We start from the raw sequence: 24,670 nt of genomic DNA, 5'->3' as shown, positions 1-24,670 counted from the left end.
AATATTCCAGAGTCTGGCAGCAACTGAAAAGGCTCCATCGCCCTTGAATTCAAGGCTTGAATGAGAGACTTGAGGTAACAAATGTGACAATGACCTAAGTGATCAATGGAAAAAGGGATTAACATGTCAGTAATGTCAGTGTCAGTGCGGAGCGAAACCAGGAGAGGTTTTGAAAACAAAACAATACAATTCTAAAATCAATCCCTGGTGAGCAGCGTAGCTCAGCTAGAGCTGGAGTGATGTGATCCTTTTTTCTGTGCTAGTTACAAGTCTAACGGCGGTATATTCTGTACTAATTGTTGTCTGGAGTCACAGCAGTCGGAGAGGAAATAAAAGCATTCTAAGTGCTTGTGGGATAAAAATGTTTTTGGTTTGGCTAAATTGGCTAAAGTGGATTAAAAACTGCCCATTCACAACTTTGCTGACTTGTTTGTAAAATTTCAAGAAGAGTCCAGGAAATGACTGAAACTTTTTTTAAATTTTATTTTATGCACATTATTTGTCACAGAGCTAAGTTTATAATATGACATGTTGCACCGAGTCTGAATGGTTTTAAATGTTGATGCATGGATGAATACTTCTATGAAGCCACATTGAATGGCTTTAGTACCTGGGCAGCTTGATTCCTTGGGGATCAGTGAGGTTTTGCTAATTTGATTTCTCTTGTTATTCTCTGCCACTCAAAGTACATTTTATGTGGGACACGGTAGATTATTTGATTCTTAATTACAATGGAATGAAAGATAAGCAACGTGATAAAATCAAGCCTACTCAATAAAAATCAAACGGCAATGAGCTCCTATTTTGATGGTTATGTATATAGGGCTGAACCGGGTACTTTTTTGGATGTCAATTGATATTTTCAGCGTGAATAGTTCTTCTAAATATTTGCTTTAAGTGAATTGTTATCCAACCATATTTATCTTTTTTCATCTTTCTTTTTCGTCTTGGCTAAAGTGGACTCTTAACCCAGCCTTTTGTGTTTAATCTATTTGAGCAGGTTCTTTCTCTCAGTGAAGAAGAGCATGAATTTCCTTGCGACATTTAAAAAGTAACGCTTCGAAACAAAGTAGTCCTGAGATAGTCACACGCATTCACTATGTGGGGCTTTCCTTATGGCTAGTTATAACAGTAACAGGACAGAAAAGGGCATGGGAGTGCAAACTACTCCTATAAGGCAATACTCTACACGGACATGAAAGGAACAAGAGCCTCACGGGAGCTGAGGTGCCATGGCACGATTACACCGCTTTCAGTTAGAGCAAAAAACATGCGTCAAACAGCCGACAAACGTAAACTCACCAAGCGACTGGGAACGAATACAGCTCACCTTAAAAGGGTCTCCATAGTTTCCATTTGATGATCATGTGCATAAATTACAACTCCTTCCTTACACATGCCTTTCAGAACAAGAAAAAAGAAAAAGAAAAGAAGATAAAAATGACGCATGGAGCGTAGGCTATAAGTGTGATAATATGCGAGTTCCCAAGGAGTGAAAGCCAGTATCAGTTTTCTGAGTTTTCCGAGTCAGCCTCAAATCCTCTGTGCACTAATGCATCTTCCTAAACCTCTGTTCGTTCAAACACCTTTAAAGACTGTGCCTGTGTTCCTACATGATATTATAAGTCCCATTAATTGAATCATAGGTTTCATGTATAAGTCACACACTTGAATTAGTGATAGTGTAAATTAGTACCTGTGTTACTTCTTATCAGAAAAAAGCAATTTCAGTTTGTAAATAGTGGTATCTGTTCCTCTGTTTCACATATTCACAATGAATTCTTAGAGTTAACAGATGATCTGTACTGCAACAATTACTCAACAGCTTTTTCTACTATAAAAACAGGGAAAAGGTATAGAATCATTGAGGAGTAGGATTTGGAAGGAGGAAAATCTGAAGAAGAATTAAGAAGATGAGAATACATATATTTGGAAATGTACGCTTTATGTCAAACAGCAGTAAAACCTTGAACTTTAAGGTCACGGCACTGCATGTTTCGCCTCGTATTTCTGTGCGAGTGACAAATAAAAACCTTGACCCTTGAGCCCTCATTGTCCCAAGGTGCTTTCTTAAAGTCAATTATCAGTTGGACTTGAGCTGTTTACTTCCTCACAATCCTCTTGTAATCTAATTTTGCTAATTTGAGGATAACCCTGTGAAGGTATATAACACACACATCAGCATAAACTACATGTGTGGAGTTGGATTTTACCAGTCTGACACTGTTGGCACCTTTCATCAGTTGAAGCTTCAGCACGACAACTGATGATGGGTTGGGACGGAGGATATGAGCCCAATGGCACAGAGGGCCAGAACTTCTACATCCCGATGTCCAACAGGACTGGGCTTGTTAGAAGTCCTTTTGAATACCCTCAGTACTATATGGTGGACCCAATCATGTACAAGCTTCTCGCTGTCTACATGTTCTTCCTGATCTGCACTGGAACTCCCATCAACGGCCTGACGTTGTTTGTAACAGCTACGAACAAGAAGCTTCGACAACCTCTCAACTTCATCCTGGTGAACCTGGCTGTGGCCGGACTCATCATGTGCTGCTTCGGCTTCACCATCACCATCACATCTGCTTATTTTGGCTACTTTGTTCTTGGACCCACATTCTGCGCTATTGAGGGATTCATGGCAACACTCGGAGGTAAGAGACAAGAAGTAAGATGCATCATAGAAGAAGTTATTTTCCTATTCTTCCAATTTCTATGACTGGTTTACAGTACAGATATATAACGTCTTTTGGCTTTTCCCTCCCTGCAGGTGAAATAGCTCTCTGGTCCCTGGTCGTCCTGGCTGTTGAGAGATATATTGTCGTCTGCAAACCCATGGGAAGCTTCAAATTCACTGGAGTTCATGCTGCAGCTGGAGTCAGTTTCACCTGGATCATGGCTCTGGCTTGTGCTGCACCGCCACTTTTTGGCTGGTCCAGGTAACTCACTCATATTTCATGTTTCAGTTTAATAGAACTGTAATATTTCATGACCATTCAGACACAATTTATTATCTGTAAACCACTCAAAGACCACATGAAGAACAACACACTAATAAAGCTGAGGGTAAATGCTGTCTTCTCTGAAACACTTTTCTGAAAAACTCCACAGGTACATTCCTGAGGGCATGCAGTGCTCCTGCGGACCTGACTACTACACTCTGGCTCCAGGCTACAACAACGAATCTTTTGTCATATACATGTTTGTTGTTCACTTCTTTGTTCCAGTCTTTATCATTTTCTTCACTTATGGAAGCCTTGTGTTGACAATCAAAGCTGTAAGTTTTTATGAATCGCTGTAGTATAACAAACTAAACAGAAGTGCTGCATCCAATATCTAAATGTATTCAATGAACTAAAAGATTGTCTGTTATCTTCTTATCTAACTACACTCTAGGCAGCAGCCCAGCAGCAGGACTCAGTTTCTACGCAGAAAGCGGAAAGGGACGTAACACGCATGTGCATCTTAATGGTTTTTGGCTTCTTGGTAGCTTGGCTACCATATGCCGCCTTTGCAGGTTGGATCTTTCTGAACAAAGGAGCTGCCTTCTCTGGCCTGGCTGCTTCCATCCCTGCTTTCTTTGCAAAGAGCTCGGCACTGTACAATGCTGTTATCTATGTGCTGTTGAACAAACAGGTTGGTTCTTTAGGTTCTATTCCACTGTTTTCTTTCTCTCTTTTTTTCCACTGCTCATTTTCTTAATTTTCCCTCTGTTCTGCTCTGTTTTTCAGTTCCGTAACTGCATGTTGTCCACTATAGGAATGGGCGGGATGGTTGAGGACGAGACCTCAGTTTCAGCAAGCAAGACAGAGGTCTCAACTGCTTAAGGATCATGTGTCTTAATCATGATGAGTTTTTGAAGTCTTTCATTTTGTGGATTTGACAACTTGCACAAAACACATTGAGGAATTCTGTCTGATCTGCCTGTATGTGTAAACTAACAAGTGTAAATTTGCGTTGGAGGTTATCTTGAAGAGCATTTGTGCGAATGTGTGTGCGAGCGCATATGAGTGAGCAAGAGTTTGAGAGAACACAACACTTCAATTCTCAAGACATGCTGCAAACCTCTAAACACTGATAATCGTGCAATCAGTTGTATTTTCATGTAACTGTATGTTAAATATTCCTCACTGTTGAACCAGTGGCACTATTTTTATGGATTTGATGAACAACAAAGAAAAAACATTTGGAATAGATAATAAATGTATGCATGAAAATAAATTCACTTGTGTGGCTATTTAACTCATGCTGGTGTGATATTTTGCAATCCAAATTTTGCTATTTTTTTGTAGATCAAATTAAACTACAAACAACAAAGAGTTTTATGTGAGAGGTTTTTGTGATCTGCACCACATATAACCCTAACCCTGACCCTTCAAACATGGATTGGGACAAACAGAAACACATACACACACACACACACACATGCGAAACACTTGAATGGGTAGAAAATTGCTAAACTGCATGCTGTTGCTCTTGGCTTTCAGATAAAATCCCAATTTTTTTGGAAAATTTGAAACCATTCATACACTCACATATCTGCACATATATTGCTTCTTAAAAGCACTATTAGTTTTTTCTTCAGGTTGAGATAAATTTGATTGAACAAAAACCCCCTGCAATCTTTTACGAAAGATTGCAGATCCTAAACCAGCAGTAACATCAATATGAACAGTTGCTGAAGCAATGATTAGAGCACATCAACAGGTTTACAGCTTGAATCAATACATCTTATGGTAAATGTTGGATCTTACATTTCTTTCAAAGTGCAGGTTCCTCTGGATGAGCTGTCACATTTTGCTAAAACTACTGATGAATGAAAACCTTCACAGTTCATGTGACATACATACGTTAGACATTCGAGATTATGTAAAGGTGAGGTCTACACATAAACAAAGACATGACTTAACATCTGTGTGTTTCTGAAAATGCAAAGTAGATTTATGAAACGTTGGCTGTTACAGTAAGTTGATATCATGTAAAATTGAACAACTATCAAACTATCGGCCTCTTCACATGGTGCTGTGATAGATTAGCTTCCACACACCATCTGCCTTTGCGAATCTTGAGTGATATATATACATGAAAGAATAGATTGATCAGCACAAGAAAGTCATGTCTTAAATCCTTTTGTGGTTTGTGTCTTCCTGTTAGAAAAAAGAGAAGAATGGAGACTTGTGTGGCCACAGTTTGATGAAAAAAATAAGCTCATGTTTGATCACTGTAGAAAGACATTGTTAAGCCTGTTAATGTTTTTTTTTTTATTTGCTGAAAGAACCAGGCTGCCGTAGGTTCGTATTGTTGCTGTGTTATACCACCCTCCTGAGGCCAAGTTCATAATGTGCAACTCTTACAGCATATGCAGTGCATGCAATACAGCAATTACAGAGAGAGATTTAAAAAGAATGTACACATAATTCATATCAAAATACACATAGTTTAAGAGTAGAATATCAGTAATGTATATTCTTAAACCTTAACTTTTAACAGAGAGATGCTCTGTTGAAGAGGTTTCGATTGATGAAGCAAGTGGATAATGATGGCAGGTAGCACCAAAATAGGGAGATAATGTCCTCTGGAACCCCCACAGTATGTGATATGTTCCATCCTGTGCTCCATTTACAAGTAATAGCCAAGGCTGTTTCATGCAGAAACAAGCATGAGTTTCACACCCGTTCATTCCATATTATGGCTTAAAGAGGTTTAATTACTTTTAAACATACACTTTTCCCCTACCAAATAGGCCATCTATGTCATGATATAGCCCCTTATTTCCAGCCGATAACCCAATCTTAATTGTCATGCTGTGGGCACATGGACTGTAATTTTCTTCAAAGAGCTTTGCTCTGGACACCTGCATGTGCTTAGTCTCTCTGTCAGGGGGCAGGCAGAGGCGAGTGGCGCCTCTCTTTGTTCTAATTGCTCGTATCAGGTAGGAGGGGCTGCATGCAGAGGCCTTAATGACAAACTCTGGGATGCACTAATAGCATTTCCAGGCGAATGTTTGCTGTGAGAAAGCTAGAAGAACACACTGTGGGTTTGAAAAGAGTCACATTTTGGGATTATGGAAAAAATCAACTTTAAGCTTCTAAGATGTTTTTTTCCAGAAAGCTTAACGCTTAAGATGACTCTGTAATATTTTCATTTGTATCTCCATCTTTGAAAATTTCAAAATAACAAAAGGGGATTAAAAGCAAAACCAAAAGGAATCTGTGTGATCTGTACTTTGTTACAACCCTTCAACAAGTAACACAGCTTGTAAACTATTTCATTAAAGCCAACTGAAACTTTTGCATACCCTTGTTTGAGGTATTTTTGCTTAAGCTCATCTGAAACCGCTGTGTTGGACGTACTGCTCTTTTGAAGTCTGTTTGGAGATTTTCTTTAATGGTTAGGTCAGGGGGCTGTGAGGCCCATGATGAAACCTTCACATCTCTATAGGTGGTGCATTGTGGATTCTAAGTGTGTTAAGGATCACTGTCCGTTTATTGAGGACATGCCCATGTTTTTCATTTTTGGCTATCGATTTCATTTGGCTGTTTGAAATAATTATTTACTCTGTCAGTGAAATATTCAAGCCCAAAAGCATGAAAGCACGATTGATCTCTCCGCTCTCCTTCCACTCGACAGGAGCATGAAATTCTGCACCCTTTCTCTTCCAAACAGTTTTCCATTTTTTTCTTTGTTAACATTACGTATTTGCTTTTCATATGTGTTAAGCTGAGCAAATTACCAATTGTTGGAACATGGTTTAAAAAGTGTTCTTACAGTATTTTGTCAGTGTAATGGACCATATATGACAGACGTGTTGATTGAAAGATCTGTCCACCTCTCCAAAACATGCCCATTTGTGTTTGCATTTATGTAGGTGGATAAGTTCAAACAATATTTGACCTCTGATGGTCATAAGATCAGCATGTAAAGGGTGAAAAATACTGTCCATGTCACTATGATTACCTTGTAAAAAAATGTTTTTAACCCCAACCAACTACTTTTGATATATAACCCAAACTAGATGATCCAATTTTCTAAAGCCATCCGGAAAGTGACAACATTTCCAACATGTTGGATTTGCACGTAACCAAGGCAACCAGCAAAATCACAGCCATGCTAGTGACTTTTGTTTTGAAAAAAGAATGTATTTTAGCCCTAACATGATTCTTCTCTGCCTATAATCAAAATAATGTTATTGTCCAAACCCAATGATAGTGACATAAATGTTTTAGGAAAGTGTTGCTCAGTGAGTGACACAACGTATGCTGGTCTCAATGTCACGTCACATTAAGGCCCATGGTTGAAAGCACTGACAGCTTTACTCCTCCATCCATCACCTCCCCCTTCCTCCTTATGAGGACCTAGTGGCTTCAAAAGACTTGAGAATGACATCTGCTCTAATGTGAAAGTGCTCGTATGAGTCATATTTCCTGTCTGCCTCTCGTAGGGGCGGTAATTAAAAGGACACTATTATGAGGCACATTTAGGGGTATGAACAAATTACATATATGAACTTTCAGCAGGAGGACTTGTCTATGAAAAAAGAAGCTTGTGTGGAACTACTTCACACCAGCATTCTTTTTAACAGTCAACGGGAGGTTGAAAAAAAGAAGTGAATTGGTCTTAAAATCTTCTTAAGAGCTTCTTACTTGATTTATTACCCTTAACAAATGTTTTACTAAATAGAATATGGTCTGAAATAGACAGGCATTTTAGGACTGACAGGAGGCTAATCTGTGGGCATACATATTGCTTTTAGGTACACTCTTTACCGGTTGTTGTATTTGTTTCTGGGATGAGTTTGTCTAAACAAGATTTTTTGCCAGCAACCCTTTCCTATGACAACATTTTTGGTAGAAAGGTTGCAGGAATTTAGAGCAGGTAGTTTACAATTAAAAAACCCTTGCAGTGATTAAGTTATAATTATTGATTTACTTATTGATTTTTTGTTGTTGTTGTTCTTGTAGTTTTGGGCCTAAACCCAACAAAACTTTGAACTGAAAAAAAAAAGAGTCTCACATGGATGTGACTATGGAGTCCAACTGAAGTTCTAAATGGAAAATTAAATGAAACAGCAATTCTCAAGCGCTCCACTATGAAAGTGTTGCATGTTAGAGTATTCCACTATCATCATACCTGCCCTGTGATCTTGTCGTTGTCACTCAGAAAGATACCATCACATGATTTACTCCCAGTGCGGTACAGCACCTTTACCAAATAGTGCTGTGGGAATTAAAATGAATTATGAGATCTGATAATCTGACTAACACTGTTTTAGTTAAAGGCTCTATGTTAACAACAATGACAGAAAGAGCCCTAACTCAGTGTCATGGGGATATAAATGAGTGTCATATATTTCAAACAGTAGTTTGTGTGATGTTCAGAGTGTAAGAGGTTTTAAGCATCAGTTGGTATCATTTTAATCGTCTTAAACAGGATGAAACAGATACGGTGAGGGATCAGCCCTTTGGATTCTACAGTTGAGATAATCTTGAGATAAAACGTCCTTTAAGACATGCAGGCGTTCCCACAAGATTCAGCATTCTTTGTGCAGACTTTCGATAGTCTGTCTCAGTATACACTTACTTTTATGATTCTTTGCTTTTTTTCTTTTTTTCCAACAGAAAAAAAAAGAAGCTCAAAAAATCTCTCCACAAGAGAAAAACTGAGTAAAACACAGCAACAACTTTTCCACAGTGGACACACTCATTTGTGATCAGCCACTAATGTTGAAAAACAACAAAAAAGAAAACATCAAATGGAGCATAATTATATTCTTTTTCTCATACTCTCAACCTGTTTGGACATTTTGGATTAAATGCATGCTTTCTAAATTCGCAAAGTGCCGTGATTTAAGGGTTTATTTTTTCTCAGTTTCTTCCCCTGATACCAAAAAGGAACTCAAGCCCAACAACTGTTACCATCAACATTAACCTTTTCATAAATTGAGCCCATCTGTAACTCTTTATTTTTGGTCAACTAATCTTAAAACTTGAAATGAATGTACAGATGGAGTATCTGTCCAAACACAAAACATACACTCATAATTTACTGACATGAGTGGCTCATGTATTATTATTGTTTTTCTTTTTTCAACGTCTAACACATAATACATTTAAACAAAATCAGACACAATGACAATCATTTTTTAAAAAGCATTAAATAGTTTCACTGAAACAACATTCATTATTCATCATCATTGTTACTGAAACTGATATTGATTTGAAATATAGAAATGAAGACACTGAACTTGTATATCAATCAGAATATCAGGAGATACACTAGTGTTAACATGTATGATCAAACAGCTATCAGAAGAACTTAAGCACATTGGTTAGATATGTTCCTCCTCTAATTCTTCACTTTTCACATTGTTTGCTGTACAAACTGAGTAATAGAATTCAAAATATAAACTCTGTAGTGTAGTGTAGTGTAGTTAGTATTTCTTTAACAGGTCAAGAGAAAACAACGTGATATCAACAGGCCCAATCATCACCCTGAAGCATCTAGACTGCTCGACATTTCCACTGTGTGGGCCTGTGAAAAAGTAGAATAAAAATCGAAAAATGTTTCATTAACTCTACAGAGCTGTAATACTGAAATATGCTTTCGAAGCTAAAACAAATAGCTTAGTAGTACAGCTAATAAGTTGAAATGCTTTATCTCTTCTGAATGATACACAAAGACGTGTATATCTTTAAAGTTTCATTGTTGAATGTTTAGGGGTATCGATTCATTTCTTTGGTGAGAAATCAGGTTCATTTTCCTACACTCTCTTACTTAAACAGTGGTGTCATCATGAATGTTAGCCAATTCAAATTTGAGGCAAATTGAAAGAGGAATAAAAGAATTGTTCAGACCTCAAAAACTTTTAGATCACTGTTGAAGATGAATTTTTGCTCTGAAGTTGATTAGAGCAAACAGCCTGACCTTTTTATTGTGTTGTAATAAAGTCTAAGGGATGCTCTGTTAGTACTCCATCATGCATCTTATTCATTGGGTTCTCTGGTTTAACATTTTAATTGTACAACACTTCTGGTTAACTCATGTTGCGTTTATCGATGTACTATATACATTACTTCAACATATCTAAATTCCTTTTCACATCTCATTGACAAAAAACATGGGTCCTTAAGATGCTGAGTTATTCTCTCTTTCATTTACGACTGCTTTGCCAAGATATGTCTGTGGTAAGCTAAAGCTCACTTGTTGATGGTTGATGCTCGCTTGTCTTTGGACCTTCTTACTAAAATCCCCCTTTGACTGATTGAAACTGTCTTGTCTAAAGGGACCAAAACTTTCCTCTGGCTGGTCGAAGCTGCTCTCGCTGTAAAGCCGCTGTCGCATTTCACTCGAACGTTTCCCAGAAGCACTCCTGGTCGGATATCTCTGACCAGTCTTGTACCAACCTGTCTCCTTGAAGACAAACCAAATATTCCCAGACCAGAGGATAACATTAACAAAACCAAAAACCTGCAGGTAAAAAAGAAGGGAAAGGTGTAAGGAGATTGTTTTATTCAGACTGTGGGTCATTTGTTGACTGAATACCTACAGCAGATGTATTAAGACGAGACCAGAGAGGCTCCTGCGTAGCTGCACATCTATTTTCCCGAGCTCTACAGGCAGAGATGAGAAGAAGCACCTGTGTTGGGTTTGTGGCCGTCTTGATATCAGAGAGAGTTTTGGCCCAACAACAACTGCTGACCAGCCACATGAGGGAAAAGATGACAGTAACAACAAAATCCTGCTCAGGAAAGACAGAGACATAAGGGGAGGAAGCCACACACAACATTGGATGATTAATGAAATATTTTTGCACTTTTACACTGTATCGTGTGCCTAATTAAAACCTGGATATTAGAGGGGGATCGTTAAGAAATTAAAACTCACGAACCACAAGTGGGCCTCTGTTGTTCCTCAAGTACTTGTTCTGGTAGAAGACGTAGACAATTGTTGCCAGGAGTGAGTAAAGAAAAGCAAAGACTCCGACAGTGACAAAAAGCTGAGCCGCTGAGGATAAGTCACCATCGAGGAAAATAACCTCTTCTCTCTTTGCCTCGCACAAGGGAGCTTTGAAGTGCACTTGTTGTAATCTGCAGGACAGGAAAAATAGGTTTACAGTGAGAGGGGAGAAAATGGTTGTTATAAAACTGACATGTGATTCACTCAGGAGGAAACGTGTTACTTTAGCCGCCCACATTTGACTGATACTTTGGGAGCATGCTCATTAGTGCTCAAAAAGGGAGGGCTTAGGAAACGCAGCGTGGAAACCATGTGGTGTTTTTTTTTTTTTTTTAATAATACCTTGGGTTTTCTTTCTCATAAGAATTCTGTGTTGCACTCATAAGAAGAGAGATATATACAAGATTTTCTAAGTAATTGCTTGAGAAAAAAAAAAAAGCTGTTCAGCAAGCTCATCTGTTTGATTTAGGCAAAAAAAACCCAATGGGAATACACATAAAGGTAGAATTTAAATCTTTCTTTTTCTTATCTTGTAGAAAGTCCCGAGGTGCACCAACCATTCAAAATAGGAATGCTGGTTTCAACCAACTGATAGACCAACTGATAGATCCTAATTTATGTTCAATGTCTGTATCAACTGTATAAAGAAGATAAAAAAGAAAGAAAGAAGAAAGAAGAAAATAAAAATGTGAAATGGGACAAGCATAAGGATAAAACTAAATGAAAAGGGAAAAGTGAGTTGAACCCAGGCATTCAAATACTAATTTGTTGACTTTTTGTTACCAGTTTCTTACGCTTTCACAGAAAAAGACAAAGCAAGAGAATAGACCTGACATTTCAACATAGATTTGGAGTTTAAAACTGAGTGACCTGTGGTTGGAAAAGTTTTTAAAAAACGTTGATTTTAGTCTCTTTTTTCAATTAAATGATGCCTAATGCAAAATTTGATTGTAATTAGTTTATACAGCCCCACTTCACTGACTTGCAACAGAAAACAGCAGGGGAATTTTCACATGAGGCTGGCCTAAAAAGAAGACATGGATAAAGGGAAAATGCTTGTTTATAAAACTCCAGGAATGTGTGTGCAGCATCAGTATAACGCCACCAGGACCTTTGCAGATTGACCCCAGCCTGGTCAGCCCGGTGTGACTGCTGCTCGACAGGATAAACAAATTCGTCTTGTCCACCTGCGGAACAGATTTCAGCGAGCAACACAGTCTGCTGTGGGAAAGTACAACAGATCAGTGGAAGTGGAAGGAGGAGCCGTTTTGAGCTGAAATACATTATGGACATCAACATTGTTGTCTTGTGTTCTAAATTTGTTTTAACCGAACAATAAAAAAGTGTGTTTTCTGTTATCAAGATAATTCAATGTTAATTGTTGTTCTGGAACTAATCTAGTGGGAGTGACGTCTTTTTTTTGATTACGTGGGTATTTATTTGTGTCTGAGTGAGCACACGTACTATACAGTGCCACTGTCTGACAATATGGACTTAATTATTTAGTAATTCTGTAGTGATTACTAAGGTGGGGGACTGGCTGTTTGTCACCATGGGTAGGGAATAAGCTTGTGATTAATAAATGATTAATAATGAAAAGGATTATGTATCTAAACAATATAATACGGAAGTAAATCACATTTTTAAACACCACCGCATTTACACTGACAGCGGACAGCTTTTTGTCAAATGAAAAACTTTATTACTTTTATTAAAGTTATGAAACTTCATTGCTCTCCTGACTAAGAAAATGCTGCAACAAGAGTGCAAGAGGGATCACCTGAGGTGATGTCTTGACTGAGAGGACTACATGTGCAGTTGTGCCAAGTGATGAAGGGAAACATAAAAGACAGGGATATCAAAATGGATCGGCTTCCTGCTCAGCAGTCCAGCAGCCTGATTTTAAATCGGCCAAGAGCCAAGAAAGAACAGCTGTTTTGTTCTGAGCATGACAACATGATGGAATTGAGCTGTGCAACTTCGAAACTTGTCTTGTGCCTCTTTTTAGAATATACAGAGATGATTTCTGTGGATGTGCTGGTATTTTTTGAACACTGCAATTATTCTTCATAAATATCTAATGAGATCAGAGAATAAACTTTGAATAATCTGCTCTGCTTCATACGTTTCGTCTTTGGAAAATAAGCTTATTGTGTGGACGTGACTGAAAAGTAAGCATGAAATACTGCCTTACCTGAAAGGATAGCCAAAGTCAATGTTGATACTGAGGTTGCTCTGCCTTCTGTCTCCACAGTCCACTTTAACCTGGAGATGACCATAGTACCCTCCACATGTTGCGAATGCACAAATGGCAAAAATCTGTGGAAAACGAAAGTGAAAAAATGATCCCTATCAGTTGATAATTCATTTATCTGGATTCATGAAAAGCACTAGATTAGTGTGCGAGGCCAGCTCTTTGCATAATGAATGCACATCAATAAATAACGTGACTGATTATTAGAGTTTATAATCAGTTCGAAAACAAAACCTGAATAATTAAAAAGTAGGAAGATAACTAACAGAGCTGCTTACTGTGCCTTGGAGGGAGGCCACAGTAGTACAGTGACATTCAATTTGTACGTGCAATACACAACTCTGGAGTCTATCAGTGTTTTGTCTTTATACTGCACTCATTTGTAGCATATTTGTAAAAAGAACAAGAGCTTTATTCTCTGTTATAAATGTTTAAATTCTCCTTTAAACACTGAAATATAGATCTGATGACAGATACATTTTCCTTCAACAAACCATAAGATCAAAAACATCACGATCACACTCATGTTATACATATTGTTTAATCTGTGTTTCAAGCCGAGAGAAGCAGAAATCATTGTAACCAAACAGCAGAAATGATGACTGTTGAGTAGAGAAAATGACGAGTAGAGAAAAAGAACTTACCGGAGCAAATATAACCATACACATTTAAAGATCATAGAGCTCCACTCCACGCAGTGCCAGCAGCTGTAGTCATCAGGTTGAGATCAAACTGATGCAGACGGGAAGAGCCAGAGCGACTATTCCAGCAGAGGGGAGGGTTAGGACAGAGGTGACAGGAGGCGCCTTATCTGAGGAGGAGTCTGAAATTCTCCATATTTCTACATTCAGCCAGAACCTTTAATTAAAAAAAAAAAGTGAAAATCCACACCATCAACAGTTTATTTGTTTGCGTTAGGCTGAATATCAGATGAATTCCCTTTGTGTTCGCATTTTTCTTTTGGTCAAACATTTTTAGAGCTTTGCTCGAAAACGTATCTTAATATCTTCCAAAATGAGGCTGCGGTGGTAACATGAAACACATGAAATATATCGGGCAGGGTTTTCATCATTTAAATTATTTGTTGGATGTCTGAACTAGTTCTTGGGTGTTGCACAGTTTTCGTGTCAAAAATAAACCACATAACTTAGATATCATGCTATACTTAAGTTTGATCAGATTTTGTGAATACGTATTTTGTGGATATGTCATTATGGGTGAAACTTAAAGGAAACAAATTATGGTTGCTTTGTCCTCTTTTTAATTATGTTGCTGCTGGTTGAAAATCTAAAAAAGGCAAGCAAATTACTTTTGACAATGGCAGAAGTAATGGAAGGTATCTGTATGTGAGTAAGGATAATATGAATATATTTAACGATGCTAACCATAGTTATTTTAAATTTGTGTAATTTTCGAAACCAAAATTATCAAAAATGTACAATCTCAAAAAATTTTAATGCAACCACGGTTTAGTATATATGTATTTTATTTCAAACTATTATTACTGACAGGTACTTTGAATATATTCTATTCTAGCATTCAACAGTTTAATTTTCTAATAATTAGCTGAGCAAACCACTTGCATGTATAAAAGCCTTTTGCTGACCTCTTTTGGTGGAAAAGCTGTATTACAGGTTTCTTTTTAACCAAGATTTCTGGCTCCTTAACAGGTAAAATGAAGACACTACACTAGCTTAAAAGTCTGTGCACCAGATACATATATCAGGCTCTCTTGTGTCCAGTATCCAAATTCAAAATACATTTATTGTGATCAAATGCTTGTCTTACAACACAGTAAAAGACATGTCTTAGTGAAGACATGAAGAGGTACTTAGCAAACAGTTACCACTGTCATATGTATATAATATTTTTATCTATCCAAGTGTTATCTTGAAAGTAATAACAACAGTGCAGTCAAACATACTTTGAATGCTTAAAAAATCAGTTTTGGTGTTGATAGTGAAATGCCAGATCACACTGTGTTGGCAGGCTGCACCGAAGAATCACATGAAGAAGTCTATGTCAGTAGATCACTGACTGCTGGTATGTGACGGGAGGATTAGAAAGTTGGCAACATGTCAGTTTTAATGTGTTCAAAAATCTCTCAAAGTCCTTTCAGAAAGTGACTGACACCCAGACAGATTCCATGAGGAGTCTTCTTATACCCATTTTTTTTTAAGCTGGGGGCTGTCAGAAACATTAAACCCGTATGAAATTAGACGTTGACATGGCAAACTTGATGAGAAGAGACATGAAAACCCTTCTGTCGTGTACTTTGAAACAGAAATAGTCTGCACTTCTTTGTAATTCTCAGCTGTAAAAGAAGGTTAAATACAACCAAAATATATTTTCAGAGTGTTTTGAAAAAGCAGGAGACACAAAAAAACGAAAGAGTTGTAAGAGTTTTCACAACACCCAACTCTTGTGTTCAGATATATTTGTAAGGAAATGCAGTATTCTGTCCTTGTTACTGTAACAGCTCAGTTACAGCTGGACGTTACGGGATCATAAGTATGATGTCAATAAAAGTTGCTTCATATATCGATGATTTTCCTGTGCATGATCTTAACAACATTAAAACCCCTTGTGCCGTGTCCCCAACACATCATAGTGTATGTGAATGAGTGTGTGTGCTTGATCTGTAACAGTTTTTTGCTGGCTGGCATGTGTCCACATGAATACCAGAATCCACGGAGTGTTGTAGCTTAACAGGGTATATTATGCATGTACATACAATACAATATATGAGAAGAAACCACAGTTACTAAGCAATTCTTCAGCAGATGTTGAAAATTCTGAAATATTGTGGTAAAGTATAAGAGGGCATAAGGTTCAACTCTTTAATTACACCACTTAGCATGCGTAGCTTTCAGTAGCATTCAGTGATTTCCTGGATTGCCAGCCTGCCTGCATCTTACTGAGTAAATTAAAAGACCTCAGTAATGGCAATGTCCTGCAGTACAGGGTGAATGATGCTTGGAGGAACAGTCAAACACTCTGTTGCCCGTAGCAACCACTGCTGACAGCTCTGTTCCAGTTTCAGAGCTCCATCTAGCCTTTTGTCAGATATGTGTCCAAGAAGAGACCGACAAAATTATTTTGTTTACTTCACAAATGCTTTTTCTTTTTTATAGATTATTATTTAAAAGATACAAACCTCATGAAAGCATTTTGGATCTGTTTGTCTTTTGTGTCCTTACTCTCAACTGTCTATAAGGGAAATATGTAATCATAGCGAACATGAGAGAAGTGGCTGTGTTAGGTTTTGTTGCTTTGAAATAGAAAGTACTACAACTGGCAGCATGCTTTGCAGTATGTTTCTTTTAGTGGACTTCATAGGGCTGCTGCATTTGGAATGGATTGGCCAGGCCTTTAAATAAGCTTCCCCATGATCCCTTCATATCTAATAAGGTTAGCAACAGGCCCTTTCATTATTAGACATGTTGATATTTCCCAGGAGGAAGATCACAAAGACAAATAACAAAAACAGTAATGTGACATCCTGGATTTTGCTGCATCAATGTTAGCTCCCAGGTGTTTTGCTCATTACAACACTGTCATGGCTTTCTGAACATCATGCTACAGTTTATTCGTGTCAAAATGGTTTCAAACTTCAGTGGTTCAGTGGTGTGAGTTTTTTGTCTTTTTGTGGAGGTGTATTATGTAATAATGAATAAACTGAATGTTGAATCTTGCTGAGAGAATAGAACATCATCAATGGTATTATTAACACCCTCATGTTATGGCAGGTTAAATGAAAGCCTTTTAAAATGGACATCATTTTTATACTACAGAGGTTGCAGCCTGCAATTAATGTGACATGAATAGAACAGCTTGGTCAGTCCACATTTTCGCCCAGACTGAGCTATTTGTCACTCTGATCAGAAAGTGCAGATACATTCTAACTGACATTCAGGGCTTTGAGTTGGATATATCTGCATAGATGATCATAAAGTAGTGAGAACACCATGCCTGTTTAACATTTGTTACTGCACTGGTGACACAGTATGCAGGTGACTTCTCCTCTCTCCTCCATGGCTGGGCAGTAATTATAAAACTGAGAGTGAAGAGTTCAATGATGACTTCAGGCTTTCCATCTAGAAATTCTAATGGCCAGCTGTCTTGAAGTACTCCTACAGATGTGTTTTGTTGAGTGCACAGCAGGGCATCTACATGCATATGATAGCAAGGGCGGAGCCTTCAAAAGTTACAGTATGTGTGACAGTGACACTGTAAGAGTTACGCTTTGTAAACTAAAAAAAAACAAGTCTTGTTGTAGTTTTAATTAATATCAATCTTTCACAGAAACAAAAAGAAAAGGGCAGTGATATTTCATTTTCTTTAGTTTCTGTATTTGGTTATTTAAACCCAACATAGTAGATGCCTTGTACTTATTCAGCCAGCAGAGGGCAATACTTAGCTGTTGCGATTGAGATGAAAATCTATCAACCTGCAGTGATGAGCTATTCCTTCTCTCTCACAGCATTTCATCTTTCTTCTCTCTGCAAAAAACATCATTCAAATGTGCCTGCTGCATGCACAGTAAGCTAAATATCCTGCAAGTTATCTCATGTTGCCAGGACTCAGGATGAATTCTATGGTGTAGTTGCTGAGAAGACTCTGCTTGTCTGACAGTTGTGGGTTTTTTTGTCATGTTAAAGTGGTGAAGTTCCAGCCTTTCGCTGCATTCATTATTAATGAATCTTTTTCTGGCATCATCTCTCCTCTCTACCATGATAACTGTTAGGGCAAGAGATGAGCATAAATCAGGTGGTTGTCATGAGGTCCAACAGAATGACATACAATGCACACACATTGTCCATTGTAGTTTTCTGTCCCCCCTTTTCTTTTTTGGCAATAGACTTGATATATTGGTAGATACAAACATGCAAACCCAACTGAATTTAGAAGCACAGATGTGTAGATGCAACTCTGTACACATTTTAAGATATATTAGTTGTGTTTAACCTGAAATTATAACAAAGAGCATACGTGCATGTTACACATACAATCAAAAAGTGATTCTGTCAGTTATGCTTTAAATGAAGAAAAAGACAGCCTGCTTAAAAAGGAGACTGAATATGCTTTGGGAGGTGGGGTGTCACCTCAAATTGACTGTGTGATTAATGTCAAGAAGGAAACATGAACACATTAAAATATCATTTTCTATTTTTTACCATGGTGGGTTGGGGATGGGGGTGTAAGACTGCATTATGTAAAAGGATTTGTAGATTACGATTCCTTCAAGACAGGTTTCTCCTGAAAGTCATATACAACCCATCACTATTTTAAATTGTTGAGCAGCTCCCTTCCTTGTCCTCCATACATCTTGGCAATTTCACATGACAGCTTTATTGTAAACATTTTAAAATGGCAATTTCTTTGGGTGTAAACACATTCCTTGTGAGAATGTTGAACCTCATCTAAAGCTGGGTGGGAAGTCCTTTCTAAGACAGCTATAATAGCTGCATTGCTGACACTGACCCTATTCCATCAATCTCACATTAAAAGGCTTCCAGCAGTTAAATATTTCAAAGAGCTCCTCAGTTAACTCCAGAGAAGCTGAGCCTCCGTGTTCCTCTGACAAACACTTTAAAAAAAAAAGCAATTTACCTTAGAGTTCATTGATGCTGACCAAACACCAAGCTGATGCCTCAAGAAAACAAGATAAATGTCTCATTGCAAAAGAAAAGAATAAATAAATATTCAGCCTTTCCCTGTATCATCCCTTTTATTTGCCCTTCATCAGACCGAGAATATCCTGAGTAAAATACATTTGCTTTGTATATAGAAAGAATAGTTAGAAAGGATTTACAAAGGAGGAGAAGTGATGAAGAGAAGTCATAAATACATTATCATGCAGTTAATCTGTGATGTTTCAGCTGTGCTGCAGTGTTTGGTGCATCACTCTGTGATTTACACATGCTGTCTGTATCAGCCCTCCAAAGACAGCCCAATGACAGCATGCAAAAGACTCTGAGACACATGTTCAAGCACAAAACAATATAATTTCACATTATTTGTCTTTTTTGTTTATCATTCACCATTTGATGTATTTTAGCATTTAAGATAAAATCAGAAATACCTAGACTGGCTCAGGGTGTGATGATAAAGACAAGCTGGTCCCTATTGACTAGGACTGTGATTAATAATGAAATTCTATGTGGGGTCAAGAGAAGTTCAAACGATTCATCTTATCTCCACTGATCACAGTCACACTGTTAAAGTCAGCTTATTTTATCCTGTCTGAACTGGATTTTCTACAGTTTTATTCCCCTTTGAGATGCATTTGACAGTTGTGTCTATGTTTGTGGAAACAGCTTAAAATGTGTAATTATGGTCCATGTGTTTTGTTATGACAAACATGTCATTATGCTTTGTGGTTTTCTCTTTCCTCCATAGTGTTACATTTTCTTGAATATCATATGTATGTATATATATATATATATATATATATATATATATATATATATATATATATACATATATACTTTATCTGCATGTAATAAGTCTGCAAAGTATCAAAGTGCGAAGTCCACACCAGGAAGAGTTAATGTCTCCCGCAGAGGTTACTGCTCCTGAACACCTAGTTACACCTGGTTTGTAGTCCACCCTTTTCCAAATTTGAAAATATAGAGAAGCTGGTGGAGGCTTTATCCTTGCCAATCCCAACTACTGATCAGTCAGTACTAGAAACTAGTGTTGGTGCTACGAAATATGAAAGTGAATCCCCATATGTTCAACACAGCAACCGACTGTATCAGTCACTGCACCAATATGACATCAGCATGCAGAGGCTACCAGAGAAATTAAACAACTCACCATGTAGAGATGAAATCAGAAAAGAAAACATGAGTGAGCCTTTATTGTAGATAGATTAAGTTCAGATTTTATTGAAATATCAAAGCAAGGACAAAGAACACAAAATCAGTCCACTGCTTCCCCTGGTAATGAACATACCAAGGCTGGCAACCCACCGAGTGTTCCCATCTCTGTAGCCAAACCAGTCGTTGCTACATTTGGAGTGGTAAATGCACTGTAGTGGCTCAGGAATAATTCAATTTTACTCCAGTGACAGTCATATTTGTATAATTGTGCTAACTTTGCCAAATCCACCATAATTACATGCTGTCTCCTGCAGTTTCAATGTTTTTTGTAGCCTCTCTTCAGGAGACATAAAATCCTTTGCTATCCTGCTGCCTCAATTATCTCTTTTCAAGAAGGGGAAATTATTACATTAAGTCACTAAAACTACATGTAAGCAAATTGTATTTTTAGGAATAGTAATTTGGACTTTTCAGCCCTTTCAAGGAGCTGAGCTAGCGTTTGGGGTTCAGAGTAGTGACCAGTTGAGGCACTGGCTGATGCAGGGGGTTGTTGGGTTGTTACACATAAGTACCCAGCCTATACTAACACTATCATATCACTGACCAGTTCTTTGTTGGAGAATCCCCTTCTGTAGCATTGACTTTAAATGATAAATAGTGTTTGTGATGAGACAGAAGCAAAAAAAAAAAAAAGAACAAAGAAAATTGTGTTTTTGAATAGAAGGTGACAAAAGGTGAAGCAGCAATTGAGATTATGAGAAAAGAATGTGATTTTGTTTGTACACTTTTCTTGTATTCTTGTAGATCTTAACTAATTGCAAATGACTGAAATTACATCTTAAAGCTTCATAATTATTTCAGTCAGAGTTGAATGAATTCTGAAACAGCAGCTCAGAAAATGGTCTCACCACAAGTTCAGTTCAGTTGTACAGTCATGCTACATGATTTTCAACACAAGATGGGGGTTTTCCTGATGTCTTCACATTAAAGTAATCAGTCTGCTTCTGGATCCTTTCCACAACTGCAACACAGAACTGCGTGAAACATGTAGCATTCATGGTCAAGCTGCATTATTTTCAACTTTCAGCACTGTGTGTTAGTTTTCAGCTCACCTCCCACTGCTGGGTTTACTCTCACTGCTCTCATTTGGAAACTGTTGACATCAAGTAAGCATGTCTTTAGACTCTCTAGTTTTTCCAAAAACATTTGTTTATGACAAAATGACAAACAACTCTATTGATACAGTAATTATAACTGAAGGGAAAGTTCTTCTTTAACAAATGATTAGTTGTATGTTTCCAATGTCAAGAAAGAAATGAATGTCTTTGAGATAAAATGGATGCCAGATCTTCAAAATGTATTAATCATTGCTATAAATTTAACTTAGTAGAACAGAATATATGTTGCAGTAGAGTTTGTTTCCATAAATTAGTGACAAAGGAAATCTTAGAATGAGGACATAGATGTTTTCTCTAAAAAAACACAAACAAATTTATCGCTGGCTGCAGATAAAAGATTTTTTTCCCCACACCGGCAATTGTGTTGTAGTACCCTGAAGGACATCAACATTTAATGTGTACACACTCAAGTCAAAGTAGAAAAGCAGGGGCAAAGAACATCAGTCAATTATTAATGTTTAAAAGGTTTGGAGAGTTCTGTTGCTGAGGTTAGTGCTGGACCTCTCCAAGGGATTTAAAGAGTGTGCAGTCCCAAAGAACTGAGGGGTGTCAGCTAACATATCACTTCACCTAACAGGAAAGGCCAATGGCCTGTTGAGGACTTTACGGAACACAAAGGGAAACTTAATGCGTATTTTATATCCATTTATCTATTTTAAACTTTGTGTTGCTTTATTTTTGCTATATAGAGATGATGAGATCTTCCTACAGTATGTGAAGCACAATGTGAAACAAATTTGCATCAAAGGTGTTTTATGAATAATGTTTGTATCCACATGGGCAGGCTGTGGGAGTAAAAACTGAAAGACCATTAAGTATCAAGTCAGGGCAACAGGAGATCCACTGGAGCAAAGCTGGAGAAAAGTCCTTGAAAGCATGGTTAACTGCAGGGAAAGAACATCTGGAGGAGGAGTCAGACAGTCCAGCTGTCAGAGTCAATTTAATCTTAGCGGTGATGTATGCAGGCCTGCTTATCTTCTGTGCATGCTGAGTTCACAATATGAAGGTTGTCATGGAGCGCTGTGACTTTAAGTATTATAAGGGTTGATGGAGTAAGTAAACAATGTTAGCAGCAGGTCAGCAGGGTGATGAATGACAATAAAAGATGGACTAAAGGAAAAGACTAGGCCTTTCATTGAAATTTTCGCATCACTGAAGTCATAGTTTTGAAACATTATATTTCAAGGCCCTCTGAGAATTAATTGATTAATATGTGATTTTGATTATGCAATTATTTTCATAACAGATGCAGTTGTCCAAAAGAAAAACAAACAAAAAACGCTGTTACTTTTCCTTTTACAATAATAATAAAAAAACTTCTCATGGCATTTTCATGACATTTTGACTGGTCACACACTGTTCAGTAATTTCATCGTACAATGACAGTAAAATACTGGCAGCAGGGATGCAGTAAATATTGTTTCCAGGTTTTTGGTTAGTTTCTATCTACAAAAGAAACAATATGTATGTCGAGATGCTAGAATCCTATTCAGAACAAGAAGTGTTATGATAAGAAATTACTTCCCACACAAACTGTTGAAGCTGCTGCAATAAAGGAAAAAAATGTCAGAGAATTGTTCAGGGGATCTAAAGGCAGGATACAGGAGACAAGTTATGAATGTAAACTTTACTCACAAACACTTGGACAAACACAGCGCAGGGAGCAGACAATGTTAATACAAGATGTAATAGTGAGCAGGAACAGAATGATGGAAAGCCGAGACACTAAACACAAATAGGGTTCAGCTGGGGGTATATATGCTGTTTGGTTTCAAAATCTTATAAAACCCCATTTGTAATTTGAAATAGAACAAAGACAACATGTAAGGTATTAGAATTATTGTTTTTATTTTCTTTTGTATCTGCGTATCTTTTTATTTTTGCTAATTTTGCATTTAGGTCATACTGGCCCTTTGATAGACTCGTGGCCTGTCCAGGTTTTAGTCTGTCTCTTACCCAATGGCAAATAGGATAATCTAAGCTGTGCTGCCATATTCTTTTTAGAGACTCGTCTTTCTCTTGGCAACCTTCACAAGCAAGCCATACTTGTTTAGTTTTTTTCTAAACTAAATTTAACATGCTAAGTGAAACCTGTATAGTCTGAGATGTAGCTCTTTAGTTTTTTTCTGAACATTGCATGCTCTGACCTTTGGGTGAACTTGCTTGGACGCCCACTCCTGGAAAGATTAACAGCTGTCCTGAACATTTTGTACTTGCGAATAACCTTCTCACTGTGGAGTGATGGACTACAGAATGTTTGAAAATTACCTTATAACCCTCACCAGATTGATGACAGCAACAAAGATCATTGCTGATGTCTTTCCTCATTGTCACTTAACACACACCCGAATGTTCTTGATATTCTTCTTCTTCTCTTGGGCTTTCCCTTCATCAGGAGGGAAGAAAGTCGATCTTGCATCATTGATTTGGTGCATGTTTTACGCCGGATGCCGCAACCCTCACCATTTATCCGAGCTTTGGACGGGCACTAGAAATACACTGGCTCATGCTCCCAGTGGCTGGACGCTCACACTCACACCTAGGGACAATTTAGCGTCATTAATTAACCTAACATGCATGTTTTTTGTGGGTTGGGAGGAAGCTTGAGTACTCAGAGAGAACCCACGCATACATGGTGAGAAGATACAAACTCCACACAAAAAGGCCCCAGCCGGGAATCGAACGTGAAACATGATGAGGATCATCAATTACTACTTACCCTCTTTATTCCTATGAAAGCAATAAGTGTGGACTTAGTTTCTCATAAACAGGTTCTGCATTTGTCTTGGTTTTTGCTAAATGGAAAAATGACACTGAATAATATGTCATGTTCTTTTGTTCATCTGAGGTTGTACTTTCCCCAATTTTAAGAACCGGTATGGACCAGATGATCTTATAAAATATCCTGATATGTAAAATGATATGTCCTGATATTTGCCTCATCTCTATCATACTACCAGGTGCCATTAATCTGTATTAAACAAAATCAATGTAAGAAAATAAATACATATTATGACAATGACACGAAGACTGAAGTTTCTAGTAAATCATACAAATGAAAAAATAGCCAATATTTCAGTAATTTGTGGTATTTAGAATAAGAGAATCTGCCAAACGCTTTCATGAAGAAATATGTGTTACTCAAATGATGTGTCATGTAAATTCAACGTCTTTGACTTTGAATTACTGTTATTTTCAAATGCTGGAGGAATTTGAAGGGTCACATGATATTTCTATTTAAGTCAACAGTAAATTTTTGAATGTTGCTTCGTACAGTAAAACATTAACATAACAAGGTGTGTGATATTTGGCATGAAGATCAACTCATTATGTTGGACATTTACTATTGGCCAGAGTGTTTGTCGGAGGGTTTCTACTCAGCTTGAATAATAAATATCGCCTGTTTGGCTGCAGTGTGGTGCAAATTCCTGACAAGAGATACCAGCACATGCTGC

At 37.6% G+C, this 24,670-nt stretch overlaps 2 protein-coding genes across 2 annotated transcripts; one reads left to right on the top strand and one right to left on the bottom strand.

Annotated features, from left to right (window-relative positions):
- Window positions 1–2,269: 2,269 nt before the first annotated feature.
- Window positions 2,270–3,827, top strand: LOC140303328 (green-sensitive opsin-like). The gene is made up of 5 exons (XM_072382048.1): window positions 2,270–2,654; window positions 2,771–2,939; window positions 3,112–3,277; window positions 3,397–3,636; window positions 3,732–3,827. Exons 1-5 carry the CDS (start codon window positions 2,270–2,272, stop codon window positions 3,825–3,827), a joined length of 1,056 nt encoding a protein of 351 aa, XP_072238149.1.
- Window positions 3,828–8,993: 5,166 nt separating this feature from the next.
- Window positions 8,994–23,650, bottom strand: synprb (synaptoporin b). Its single transcript, XM_072383033.1, has 5 exons — window positions 23,561–23,650; window positions 13,151–13,275; window positions 10,889–11,087; window positions 10,547–10,738; window positions 8,994–10,467 (listed from the first exon to the last, which is right to left on the bottom strand). Exons 1-5 carry the CDS (start codon window positions 23,648–23,650, stop codon window positions 10,126–10,128), a joined length of 948 nt encoding a protein of 315 aa, XP_072239134.1. The 3' UTR covers window positions 8,994–10,125.
- Window positions 23,651–24,670: the final 1,020 nt, after the last annotated feature.

The sequence above is a fragment of the Leuresthes tenuis genome, unplaced genomic scaffold, assembly GCF_036924035.1.
Source record: "Leuresthes tenuis unplaced genomic scaffold, fLeuTen1.0.hap1 SCAF_3, whole genome shotgun sequence".
In the NCBI taxonomy this organism is placed as follows: Eukaryota; Metazoa; Chordata; class Actinopteri; order Atheriniformes; family Atherinopsidae; genus Leuresthes; species Leuresthes tenuis.
This window is presented reverse-complemented; position numbering and strand designations above follow the sequence as displayed.

What these genes read in the sequence shown, in the direction of transcription:
- synprb (XM_072383033.1), bottom strand. Translation starts at nt 23,650, where the DNA reads ATGCACCAAATCAATGATGCAAGATCGACTTTCTTCCCTCCTGATGAA. An exon ending in AGAATATCAAGAACATTCGG is followed by an intron (nt 13,276 to 23,560) that starts GTGTGTGTTAAG and finishes CGTTTTCCACAG; the next exon opens with ATTTTTGCCATTTGTGCATT. An exon ending in GACTTTGGCTATCCTTTCAG is followed by an intron (nt 11,088 to 13,150) that starts GTAAGGCAGTAT and finishes CCTGTCCTGCAG; the next exon opens with ATTACAACAAGTGCACTTCA.
- LOC140303328 (XM_072382048.1), top strand. Translation starts at nt 2,270, where the DNA reads ATGGGTTGGGACGGAGGATATGAGCCCAATGGCACAGAGGGCCAGAAC. An exon ending in TTGTGTTGACAATCAAAGCT is followed by an intron (nt 3,278 to 3,396) that starts GTAAGTTTTTAT and finishes ACTACACTCTAG; the next exon opens with GCAGCAGCCCAGCAGCAGGA. An exon ending in ATGTGCTGTTGAACAAACAG is followed by an intron (nt 3,637 to 3,731) that starts GTTGGTTCTTTA and finishes TCTGTTTTTCAG; the next exon opens with TTCCGTAACTGCATGTTGTC.